At 40.2% G+C, this 12,969-nt stretch overlaps 1 protein-coding gene across 7 annotated transcripts in view; it reads right to left on the bottom strand.

Moving 5' to 3' along the window:
• CNOT10 (CCR4-NOT transcription complex subunit 10) overlaps nt 1-12,969 on the bottom strand; it is an 80,943-nt gene that overhangs the window by 42,024 nt on the left and 25,950 nt on the right. For 6 of the 7 annotated variants that reach the window (XM_021677522.1, XM_044916114.1, XM_044916118.1 and 3 more), the window contains exons 4-7: nt 10,295-10,445; nt 6,083-6,225; nt 1,792-1,878; nt 1,053-1,136 (exon numbers count right to left, since the gene is read on the bottom strand). In XM_021677522.1, coding sequence (XP_021533197.1) covers nt 1,053-1,136; nt 1,792-1,878; nt 6,083-6,225; nt 10,295-10,445 — 465 coding nt within the window. The remainder of the gene's footprint in view (nt 1-1,052; nt 1,137-1,791; nt 1,879-6,082; nt 6,226-10,294; nt 10,446-12,969) is intronic. The other variant, XM_044916127.1, reaches the window with a different exon arrangement.

Raw genomic sequence — 12,969 nt, 5'->3', positions numbered from 1 at the left:
TGTTCATGCTTTGCTCTGCCTCCTGGTCATTGAGGAACAAGGGCTTCCAAAGCTTATTCCGGGTAGCAATACTTCCTCCTGATTTAGGTATTACTACTACCCTGCATTACAATTATTTATTTTCCTGTTTCTCTCTCCCCTGTGAATATAGCTTCCATTAAGGCAGGGATCATGTCTTTTATCTCAAAAAAGGTTTGATAATGGTTAGCTGGCTAGTTAGGCTTTTCCCTCTTAGCCTCAAGTCTACCTCCTCAGACTTTGGCTACAATTTGTTCTCCTCAAAAATCACTTGAGTACTGACCCAGTGACTAATCTGGATCCTGCCTAGGATTTCTAGGGTCAATTATCCTGAACCATTCCTACTACAAACTATAGTACAAACTACTACAACACTTCAAAGCCAAACTATTTCTCCTTATGACTTCATACTTAAAATTAACAGTTTTCCCAAAAGTATCAAGAACGTTCACAATTCTACCTTTTCCCTCCACAGTCTTAAACGTTATGTATCAGTGGAGGAGTGGAGTGGAGGGAGTGGAAGAAGGAGTAATTTTATCTCAAATACTCTAGCAACATTAGTCAAATTGAGGTACTGTCAAGTCAAAGATCATTTGGAAAGGGTAGGTTTGGGCTACAGCTGAACTGTTAATCTTTAATAAATGTTTTGAGTATAAACTAATAAAATCCTGAAGTGTCTAATAGTAAATGTTTACGTGACTTGTGATAAACCATTTCCAGAATACTAGATAGCTATTTAAAATGGTGGTTTTGAGGGTACACACCAAGGGAAAATGCTTGCTATAATTTTAAGTGAGAAAAGTATTAAAAGTATTAAATTAAAGTATTAAAAGTATTTAGATGATCTCCTATGATCATCACTTTACAACTCAATGTCAAGGATTATATGTAACAGTATATATATACTATAATAGACTAAAATAAATTATTTAAGACTGACAAATACCTACTATCCAAACAAGAAAGTTTTAGGACATAAAAGTTACAAACTGGGGGAAAAAAAAAAAAGAAAAGAAAATCAAGAAGAAACTTACATTTCCAGCTGTGTTCATGACTGACTTGATTTCCCTTTTGCATGCTTTCAGGGACTTCATTTGGATATAAGCTCTTACTTTATACTATCAAAGGAAAATGCTAGTATGTGAGAACTATGATGGATTTACACATGCTGAAGTAGTTTTACTTTCTAGTTAAATGAAATTTCAACCCAATCTGTTTACAACATAGTTATACCAGTTACTTGCAAAACTAAGTTTTAAATTATCTTAATTTTTACTGTATTCTTAGAATGCATTCTAAAAAACAAAAAACATGGTAGAATAAAATTTATACTTAAATTCCAAGCAAAAATCCTAACAATTCTTTTATTTTTTAAAAAACTAATTTATATTTTAATTCCAGTATAATTAACGTACAGTATTAGTTTCAGGGGCACAATACAGTGATTCAGCAATTCTCTAATTCCTATCATTTTTATCTGCACCTGGCTAATTAAGAATGAATTTTAGTAGTCTACAAACTGATTTTATCATCCAATACATTCCCAGGCCATTTCTCTCAATCTTTTATCAAGTAATTAAAGAAAAGATACTGCATTATCATTTTAAGCAAATACAATTAGAAGGATAAATATGCTTTTAAATTATAATATTTCAAAGCCAAATATACATGCCTTGAATTATTTACTGCTTTCAATGATCTATCACATTCTTCATCATTCATAACTATTAGTAAATATACGTGATGCATAACCTCTCTGAGAATTTATGCTACCTGATGAATCTTTGATTTTGCAGCTTCTATTAGGGCTCCACTTTCAGCTTTATGATTTGATCCGTCTTTGTTGGTGTTATTACCAGTCTGTAGGGTGGTAAAACAAAGTTAACCAAAATTAAAAATTTTTTACCATAATTAAATCAGTGATTTACAAGTGAGCTTATCTGAATCACCTACAGAATATTTTAAAACTACAGAATCCCAGGTCTCACTCCCAGAGATTCAGGTATAATAGTCTGGAGGGGGTAATAGGAAATTTTTTTTTTTTTTTTAAGATTTTATTTATTTGACAGACACAGCCAGAGAGGGAACACAAGCAGAGGAGTGAGAGAGGGAGAAGGAGACTCCCCACTGAGCAAGGAGCCCAATGTGGGGCTCGATCCCAGGACACTGGGATCATGACCTGAGCCGAAGGCAGATGCTTAACTGACTGAGGCACCAAGGCGTCCCTTTTTTAAACTTTTGATGTCTACATTTTTTTTTTAATATTTTATTTATTTATTTGACAGAGACACACAGAGAGAGAGGGAGCACAAGCAGGGGGAGTGGGAGAGGGAGAAGCAGGCTCCCCGCTGAGCAGGGAGCCCGATGTGGGGCTCGATCCCAGGACCCTGGGATCATGACCTAAGCCGAAGGCAGACGCTTAACGACTGAGCCACCCAGGCGCCCCAATGTCCACATTTTTTGTAAAAGATTTTTATTTATTTGAGAGAGAGAGAACAAGAGGGAGGTATGGGACAGAGGGAGAGGGAGAAGCAGACTCTCCACTGAGCAGGGAGCCTGACGTCAGGCTCAGTCCCAGGACCCCGAGATCATGACCTGAGCCCAAGGCAGACACTTAACAGACTGAGCCACCCAGGTGCCCCCATGTCATTTCCCTCTTAAAAACTTACTCTGGTATAAACACTGCCAACATCATATGCTAGATTCCTAGTAATATCCAAAATCCTTCACAATGTGACCAATATGTGAGTTGCCAATCTCATCTCCTGATCTCCTGTATCTACATTTTTCAGGTGTACTATGCATTTCAGGTTACCAGAAATTCCTCCAATGTAACCACTCTCACACCTTCTGTGTTTTCTCTGCCATGCCAGTTACTCTGCTCCACCCTTCTGCTTCTGACTAGTTGAATTATATTACATCTTTCAAGGCCCAAATCAAACATCCGAACTTCTCCAAAATCAGTATTTATTTCGGGGGACGGGAGCAGAGGGAGAGGCAGTGAGAATCTCAAGCTGACTCCGCATTGAGCACAGAGCCCTATGTGGGGCTTGATCTCATGACCCTGAGATCACAACCTGAGCCGAAATCAAGAGTCGGACACTCAACCGACTGAGCCACCCAGGTGCCCCTAAACTTCTCCAAAATCGTCCCTACTCGCCTTCCTCCCAGTCCCTGGACAGATGCTGCCCCATCTTTCTCCTCTCTCACGAAGTGTGAACTATAAGGTTTTTATTTTTGTCACTTTAGTATCTAGCAGAGGACACAAGCATCTTTTGAACGGAATTTTTTTTTATCAACTCGCTTACATACTGAATATAAAAACAAAGTATTTTACCACACAGTGTTTAGGAATAATGCTAAGATGATTTAACTGAATTATTTTCTTTCTATCTATTTATGTATTTATTAAAGATTTTATTTATTTATTTGACAGAGAGAGACACAGCGAGAGAGGGAACATAAGCAGGGGGAGTGGGAGAGGGAGAAGCAGGCTTCCCGCCGAGCAGGGAGCCCGATGCGGGGCTCAATCCCAGGACCCTGGGATCATGACCTGAGCCGAAGGCAGACGCTTAACTGACTGAGCCACCCAGATGCCCCAAGATTTTATTTTTAAGTAATTTCTACACCCAATGTGGGACTCAAACCAACAACCCCTCGTGTGGGGTTTGCACATGTGTGCACGCTCTCTTTCAAATAAAATCTTCAAAAATATAAATAACTAAAAATACAAATAAAATCTTAAAAACAGAAAAGCCATGAGGACGCCTCGGTGGCTCAGTTGGTTGGGCGACTGCCTTCGGCTCAGGTCATGATCCCGGAGTCCTGGGATTGAGTCCCGCATTGGGCTCCCGGCTCAGTGGGGAGCCTGCTTCTCCCTCTGACCCTCTCCCCTCTCATGCTGTTTCTCTCTCTCAAATAAATAAATAAAGTCTTTAAAAAAAAAAAAAAACCCATGAGATCTAAAAAGTATTCTTAATGTACACCAAGTCTCTTATCCCAGAATATGTCATAAACATGCACTCTTTCTGAAGAACTTAAATGATGAAATTTTCTCTAGTGAAAGCTGCCCTGGGTGCCTGGGTGGCTCAGTCGTTAAGCGTCTGCCTTCGGCTCAGGTCATGATCCCGGGGGGTCCTGGGATCAAGCCCTGCATCAGGCTCCCTATTCAGCGGGAAGCCTGCTTCTCCCTCTCCCACTCCCGCTGCTTGTGTTCCCTCTCTTGCTGTCCCTCTCTGTCAAATAAATAAAAAAAATAAAATCTTAAAAAAAAAAAAAAGCTGCCCTGTTTATCCAGATTATGGATTTCTATTGTCTTAATTCTAATCTTTACATTCTATAAAACTAACATTTCACACATGAAAAGATGCAAACACACACCCTTAGTCAGCACAGAAATTAAGACCACTATGAGATACCACTTTACATCCATTAGGATGGTTACAGTGTAAAAAAAAAAAGGGGGCGCCTGGGTGGCTCAGTCATTGGGCGTCTGCCTTCGGCTTGGGTCATGGTCCCAGGGTCCTGGGACCGAGCCCCGCATTGGGCTCCCTGCTCCGCGGGAAGCCTGCTTCTCCCTCTCCCTCTCCCCCTGCTTGTGTTCCCTCTCTCGTTGTCTCTCTGTCAAATAAATAAATAAAATCTTAAAAAAAAAAGAAAAGATAACAAGGTTGGCAAGAATGTGGAGAACCTGGGACCTTCATGAAAGGCTGGTAGGAATGTAAAATGGTGTAGCTACTCTGGAAAACAGACTGGTAGTTCCTCCTAAGATTAAACATAGAACTGCCGTATGATCCAGCAATTCCACTCTTAAACATATACCTAAGAAAAATGAAAACATATATGCCACCACAAAAATATGTACACAAATGTTTATAGCAGCATCATTTATAAGTCAATGTGGACAACAACCCAAATGACCATCAACTGATGGATTAAAAAAAATGTGGCAAAAGCACATAGTGGAGGATTATATGGCCATAAAAAGGAATGAAGTACATGAAAAGGGAATGAAGTACATGTTACAAGTTGATAAACTTTGAAGGTATTATGCCAAGTGAAACCAATCACAAAAGGCCACATATTGTATGATTCCATTTATATGAAATGTCCAGCATAGTCAAATTCATAAAGATAGAAAGTAGATTAGTGGTTACCAGGGGTTGAAGGAAGGGGAAAAAGTGCTAACAGCTACAGGGTTTCTTTTTGGGGTGATGAAATGTTCTGGAATTTAGATAGTGATGACAGTTCTACAACTCAGTGAGTATACTAAAAGCCACTGAATTGTACACCTTAAAATGTTAAATTTTGTAGATGTGAATTATATTTGCTTTTTTAGGTCACTGATCAAATTAGTTTTTTAAATAAGTAGGCTCCATGCCCAACATGGGGCTCGAACTCACGACCCTGACATCAAGAGTCACATGCTCTACTGAGTTGGTAGAGCAACAGTCAGTTGCCCCATTAATCAAAATTTTAACTCATCTGTCTCTCCCTACCTAGACTGTGGGCCGTCTGAGGGTAGGCATAATTCTTCTGATTTTTATTATAAGAATTCTTAAATTGAGGTATAACTGACATAAATACTATTAGGTATACAACATAATAATATTTGTAAATACTATGAAATAAGTCTAGTTAAAACATCTATCACTATACTATACACAATTACAAAAGGTTTTTATTCTTGTGCTGAGGACTTTAAAGATCTACTCTCTTAGCCATTTTTTCTTCTTTTTTTTTTTTTTTAATGTTTTATTTATTTATTCATGAGAGTCAGAGAGGCAGAGGCAGAGGGAGAAGCAGGCTCCCCGCCTAGCAGGGAGCCCGATGCGGAACTCGATCCCAGGACCCTGGGATCATGACCTGAGCCGAAGGCAGATGCTTAACCGTCTGAACCACCCAGGCGCCCTCTCTTAGCCATTTTCGAGTATGTAATACTACGGTATGATTAACAATAGCAACCATTCTGTACAGTGAATTATATTTCAATAAAGCTGTTAAAATATTTAATAACTCCAAATATTAACCACAAATTTTAATCTGATCACCTCAGAACACTTACCTCATTCTTCCCATTTTTGTTATTGTTGCCTTGTGAAATCATTTTTTCTAGGACAGCAAGAAGATGCAAAGCTTTCTCAGCTTGATAGGTTAATATATATAGGTCTACAAGCAAAAAACACACTGCTTGGGCAAATTTTTCTTCTGGGAAAAAAAAAAACAGGAAAAGAAAAGTTATAATCCAAAGTGAAACGAACATTTCAGACCACTCCTCCCCAAAAAGTTAAGAGCAAAGACTAAGTCTTTATTTAAATGACTGTTCATCACCTAGAGCCACAAATGGAAAACTTGCAATACCACCAATGCTATTCTATTCTGCATCTCAAGGCCTCTCATTGTAGGGTTCCTAGTGACAGATCCTCCTTTGACAAAATATCTACCAAACACCAACACATGAAATGAGGAATATTACTTGAGGAAGAAGGAAACCTCAATTCCAGTATTTGCTTGGCTACTTACTAGATATGTGGCCTCTACACATCACTGAGCTAATTTTTAGACCTCAGCTGGCCGACCTGTAAAATGGGGAGAATACTTCACCTGCCTAAAGGCAGGGGGGTGAGCCAGGTGATCTTTTGAGGTTCCTACCAACTCTAAGAAGGACTTCAAAGGAAGAAGAGCCCAAAAAGAAAGGAAGGGTAACCTGGTATATCACAACACTATTTTCTTTTCCTTTCAGAAGAAAAAAGGAAAAATAAGGTCTAAAAAATGCTAAAATCAAGAACAGAAATTTCAAAAGCCCTTAAGAGAGCCTCCTAACAAGTCTTCCTGATTCCGTTCTTGCTTTTACACAGCAGCCACAGTGGATTCCATTTAAAACTAAAATCAAGGTGGTTGATGTGCAAAGGTCACCCACCACTCTTAAAACAGTTAAGTCCTCACCTAGGCCACAGGACTTTACCTATTCTGCCCCTCACTACTTTCGACTTCGTTTGCTTCTGTTTTCCCTACCTAGTTCCAGTCCCAACGGACTTCTGCAGTTCCTCTCACTAAACTCAAGCTCATTGCAGGTTCTCTGCATATACTATCACCTCTGGCTGGAATGCTTTCCTCCTCAAGAGCCATGTGGCTCACCTCTTACCTTCACTCAGGTCTCTTCAAATACTGTCTTATCCCAGGCCTTCCTTGATTGCCTTATCTAAAAATAAGGTTCCCGGGCGCCTGGGTGGCTCAGTCGTTAAGCGTCTGCCTTCGGCTCAGGTCATGATCTCAGGGTCCTGGGATCGAGCCCCGCATCGGGCTCCCTGCTCCGCGGGAAGCCTGCTTCTCCCTCTCCCCCTGCTTGTGTTCCCTCTCTCGCTGTCTCTCTCTCTCGCTCTCAAATAAATAAAGTCTTAAAAAAAATAATAAAAATAAAAATAAGGTTCCATGGGCGCCTGGGTGGCTCAGTCGTTAAGCGTCTGCCTTCGGCTCAGGTCATGATCCCAGGGTCCTGGGATCAAGCCCTGCATCGGGCTCCCTGCTCTGCGGGAAGCCTGCTTCTCCCTCTCCCACTCCCCCTGCTGTGTTCCTGCTCTCGCTATGTCTCTCTCTGTCAAAAAAATAAATAAAATCTTAAAAAATAAATAAATAAATAAATAAATAAAAATAAGGTTCCCAATCCATCTCTATCCTCTTACCCAATTTTAGCTTTTCTTCATGGCATTCAGTACCTCAGAATATATATATTTATTGTGTTGTTCTCTCTCCCATTAGAATATAAGCATAATGAGGGTAAAGACGTTCTTTATTTCATTCACTGCATTATCTTCACATCCTAGAACATTTTTTTTTTTTTAAAGATTTATTTATTTATTTGACAGAGAGAGAGATAGCAAGAGCAGGAACACAAGCAGGAGTGAGAGGAGAAGCAGGCTTCCCGCCGAGCAGGGAGCCTGATGCGGGGCTCGATTCCAGGACCCAGGGACCATGACCTGAGCCGAAGGCAGACGCTTAACGACTGAGCCATCCAGGCGCCCTTTCTCAGGACAGTTTTGGTCCACAGTATATGCTCAATAAATACATCTTGTAGAAGAACCTAGTAGTAATATATATATATATTTTTTAAAGATTTATTTATTTTAGAGAGTCAGAGTGAGTGCAAGTGTGCACAAGCTGGGACGGGGCAGAGGGAGAGGAAGAGAGAGAATCCACAAGCAGACTCCCCAATGAGCATGGAGTCTGACGCGGGGCTAAATCGCAGGACACTGAGATCATGACCTGAGCTGAAACCAAGAGTTGGACACTCAGTCAACTGAGCTACCCAGGCATCCCTCAAATAGTAACGTTTTTAAAAATAACAATAATGGAGGTGCCTGGCTGGCTCAGTTGGAAGAGCATGTGACTCCTGATCTTGGGGTTCTAAGTTTGAACCCCATGTTGGGTGTAGAGATTACTTATAAATTAAAAGAGCAATAGGGGCGCCTGGGTGGCTCAGTTGGTTAAGCGTCTGCCTTCGGCTCAGGTCATGATCCCAGGGTCCTGGGATGGAGCCCCGCATGGGGCTCCCCACTCCGCGGGAAGCCGGCTTCTCCCTCTCCCACTCCCCCTGCTTGTGTTCCCTCTCTCTGTCAAATAAATAAATAAAATCTTAAAAAAATAAAAAAATAAAAGAGCAATAATAATTTTCAAAGAAGAAAAAAAAATTTGAATTCTACCTAGTTGGTTGTTATATTCCATACTCAGCCACAGTATAGATTAACAGGATTTCATGAACTGTTTCAGAAATTCTAAAAACCAGCTTTACAGGGGCACCTGGCTGGCTCAGTTGGTAGAGTGTGTGACTTTTGATCTCAGGGTCATCAAGCTCCACTTAGGTGTAGAGATTACTTAACAAAAAACAAACAACCCTCCCACCCACCCCCCAGCTTCACAGAAAAACACATCTGTGTCATCCTAGAAGTATAATTCTGATTTCCAGCTTTATAAAAAGGAAAGGTCACAATTTACCCCATCTTCACCACTGGTGTTTCTCCTGCCCAATCTGTCCAGCCACCATGCCCTCAACACAGAAGAGGAGCACCTTGAAAATGCCCCCCCTGGATCCACAGCAAACAGCTGTTCAACAGTTGGCAGCAAAAGGGGACCCTGTAACTCTTCCCAAAGCCCCACAGAGGAGCCATCACACTCCACCTCTTGTCCTGTGGGGACCACATCAGCAATCAGGCGTTTATAAATCAGGAATCGGCATTAGTGTTTTGAATTTAAAGGAAAGTAATAGAGAAAAAGACAAAAATGTGAATCACAACTGAAATCTGACTGCTTGTGGGCTGGAAACAAACAGCCCTCTCTAACAACCATTTCCTGAGTCTGCCTTTGCTGCTTTATTTGCTCCCTCTTTGTTCCTTTGCCTTCACCTTTCTTACTATACTTATTCAAGGCTAGTAACTGTAAGATAAGTAACTTAAGATACCAAAAAAGCTAGCATAGTCTGTACTATCTATTCTTTGATTACCCACAAAAACGTCAGTGAGGCGGCAATGGACAAAATATTTCACCGTCCCTTAACATCCCCAAACACTCCTTAATACACTGCTCAAGTAAGAATGGATTGGGTACACTAGGTGGTATTCAAAGAGCAGAGAAAAACAAAAATCACTAAGTCTTTCCAATCAGAAACATCATTTCTAACAGTCATTTTTAAAAATTGAGGGGTGGGCAGGGTGCCTGGGTGGCTCAGTCAGTTAAGTGTTTGCCTTCAGCTCAGGTCATGATCCCGGGGGTCCTGGGATCGAGCCCCACATCGGGCTCCCTGCTCAGTGGAAAGCCTACTGCTCCCTCTGCCTCTGCTGCTCCGCCTGCTCATGTTCTCTCTCTTGCTCATTCTCTCTCTCAAATGAGTAGATGAGATGTTTAAAAAAAAAAAAACTGAGGAGTGGGGAGGAAATGCTAAAAGAAAACCTGGGTTCATCTAAAAATGTCATTTTTATCTTTTCTAGCTATTAAGAAAATCTACACAGCTTTTTTTCTTTCTTTAAATACTAACAGACAACTCCCTGATTTAGGTTAACTACGTAAAAGTACCAGAGGCCACTGCAAATATGAGAATTTTTTTTTTTTTTAGAGTGGGGAGGGGCAGAAGGAGAGGGACAGAGAGAATCCCAAACAGGCTCTGTGCCCAGTGCATAGCCCAACAGGGGGCTCGATCTCCCAACCCTGAGATCAAGGGTCAGACACTTAATTGACTTAGCCACCCAAGTCCCCAGATGATAGGGAAATTTTTTACAGAACATACCAAAAGGTTCTATGAACTGGTAAAGTTTTTCACCAACTGCTATCGCTTCTGTGTACTGCCGCAGATGATAAAGAATGACTGCCTGATTGTAATACAACATGCTGTTCTCAACATCATCTAATCCATCCATTTCTTCAACAGCCGAGTGGACCTATGAAACAATCAACAAAGATCGTTGTTGTTCTTACAACAGTAAGAAAATAAAGAGCAAAAGTGAAAGAATCTATATGAATAAACAGAAACACAGGCCAACATTTCTTACTCTGAATTTTTCCATTTACAACAAGACCTCTAGATTTTAATTCTCATATATTCAAAATTATTTTATTCATAATAAAATTCCATTAAGTAAAACATTTTCATGGACTTTATGTAGTACCTAGCACAAAGCAAGGCAAGTCTCTTCCTTGCCACTGTGAAGATACCGTCAATGTTTTAACTGCCAATATGGCTTCCGAGACGGTCCCCTACTTTCTAGCCTCCCTGGCAGTAGGCAAAACTCAAAAGACCTTTCCTGTATGCACTATGTTTTATACATACACACACACACACACACAACATATGTATAAATAACCTTGATTTCATTTTGTAAAAACTGAAGTAAAATTTAAACATTAATAAACAATAGCTAACTACTTAATTATGTGCCAGGCCCACTATGTTAAACCTTTTATAGAGACTACCTCATTTAATCCTCAAGATACCTTGAGGACATAGATATTATCATTTCCATTTTATAAATAAGGAGACCAGCACAAAAAACTTAATTATCTTGCCCAAGGCTTTATAGCTAGGGAGTATATTTTCTGATATTCCTCTTATTTTCAGGTTTTGTTCATATAACTAAAAAAAAAATATTTAAAGTAATAAACAACAAAAATAGGCTTTTAATGGCTTTGTTAAAACACTAACATTCACATCTGATACCAGAAAAAAAATCACAACACTTTGCATTTTAAAGCTAATGACTACCTGCATATCCCCTCCCTAAGCTGTAGGAATAGGCTTGCAAATTTTTTTTTTTTAATTTGACAGAGAGAGACACAGCGAGAGAGGGAACACAAGCAGGGGGAGTGGGAGAAGAAGCAGGCCTCTTGCCAAGCAAGGAGCCCAATGGGGGTTCGATCCCAGGACCCTGGGATCATGACCTGAGCTGAAGGCAGACGCTTAACGACTGAGCCACCCAGGCGCCCCAGGCTTGCAAATTTTAATCAAGTTTTGCAAACATTCTGTAATTTCATTTAACACACAAAACTGGAAATTTATCTGTATTAAAACTAATTTTCTTTGCCACTATTAAGATTGGAATAAATTATTTTTTTAAGGATTTACTTATTTGAGAGACAGAGAGTGCATGGGGAGGAGGGAGAGAGGGAGAGGGAGAGAGAGTCCTAAGAAGACACTGCACTGAGCTTGGAGCCCTACATGGGGCTCAATCTCATGATCCTGAAACCACAACCTGAGCCAAAACCAAAAGTCGGACTCCCAACCAACTTTGGCACGCAGGTGCCCCTAAAGATTGGAACAAATTATTAAGCAATGTTAAATAATTAATTCTAAGACTGACACTTCCCTATATTAAGCAGTGGGACTTTGATATACATGATGAACTTAACCTTGGTTTGGCTGATGGCAAGGAAGCAGAAGGTTCATGACAGAGTAATTTGTAATCAGACACCTGAGACTTCCGTCATCCACATGGTGAGCTTGACAGGGCGGTTCAAATGTTAACAACTGGTCCTCTCTGACCACAAGCACTTGCATCTCTGTTGAGTTTGCAGGTTCTGTATAATCTTCACTTACCAAGTCATAGTCTTCAAGTGACTAAGAAAAATAGTACTTCTTGGTAGTAATATAATGGAGAGAGAATGAGCTAAGAAAGGGTTAATTCTTAGCCAGAAAAGGGGGTTTGGGACAAATTAAGGAATTTTGGATTCAAAAATGGTTGAACATTCACCTATACAAAATAGCCAAAGTAGGCAAATACATAGACAAAGCAGATTGCTAGTTGCTGGGCGCTGGGAGTTTGCTGTCAAATGGCAGGGACTGCTATGGGTCTGTTTTTAAGACTTGGTGTTTTTTTTTAAAGATTTTATTTAAGTAGGGACACCTGGGCGAGTCAGTCGGTTAGGCATCTGCCTTCAGCTCGGGTCGTGATCCCAAGGTCCTGGAATTGAGTCCCACATCGGGCTCCTTGCTCAGCAGGGAGCCTGCTTCTTCCTCTGCCTGCCATTCCCCCTGCTTGTGTGTGCGCGTGTGAGTGCTCTCTTGCTCTCTCTCTAGCAAATGAAGAATATAAATAAATAAATTCTTTCTTCTTAAAAAACAAAACCAAAACAAAGCAAAAATGGTTAACATATGACATAAATAACAGCAACATCTTCTAGGACTTACCAAAAACATCTAGTATTTGCCCCAGCCAGAACAAAAACTACTCATTAAATGAGATAAAATATTAATAAAGATGGAATAGGTTGTAAAGGTATGTAACTATGTCAAGGACAGAAGACTCTGAATGGAAGTGTGATTTAGATAAAGCTAGGAGACACAGGTACAAACACTTCTAGGAAACGCAAGAGAGTTGGATGGTGTGAGGGGGATTATTGAATCAGCCTTATCAAGAATAAAAGCAAAAAAAAAAAAAAAGAATTAGGACTGGTGAAAGGATTTCAAAA

Source organism: Neomonachus schauinslandi, chromosome 1, assembly GCF_002201575.2.
Source record: "Neomonachus schauinslandi chromosome 1, ASM220157v2, whole genome shotgun sequence".
Classification (NCBI taxonomy): Eukaryota; Metazoa; Chordata; class Mammalia; order Carnivora; family Phocidae; genus Neomonachus; species Neomonachus schauinslandi.
The sequence above is the reverse complement of the archived record's forward strand: the minus strand, read 5'-3'. Positions and strand labels throughout refer to the sequence as shown.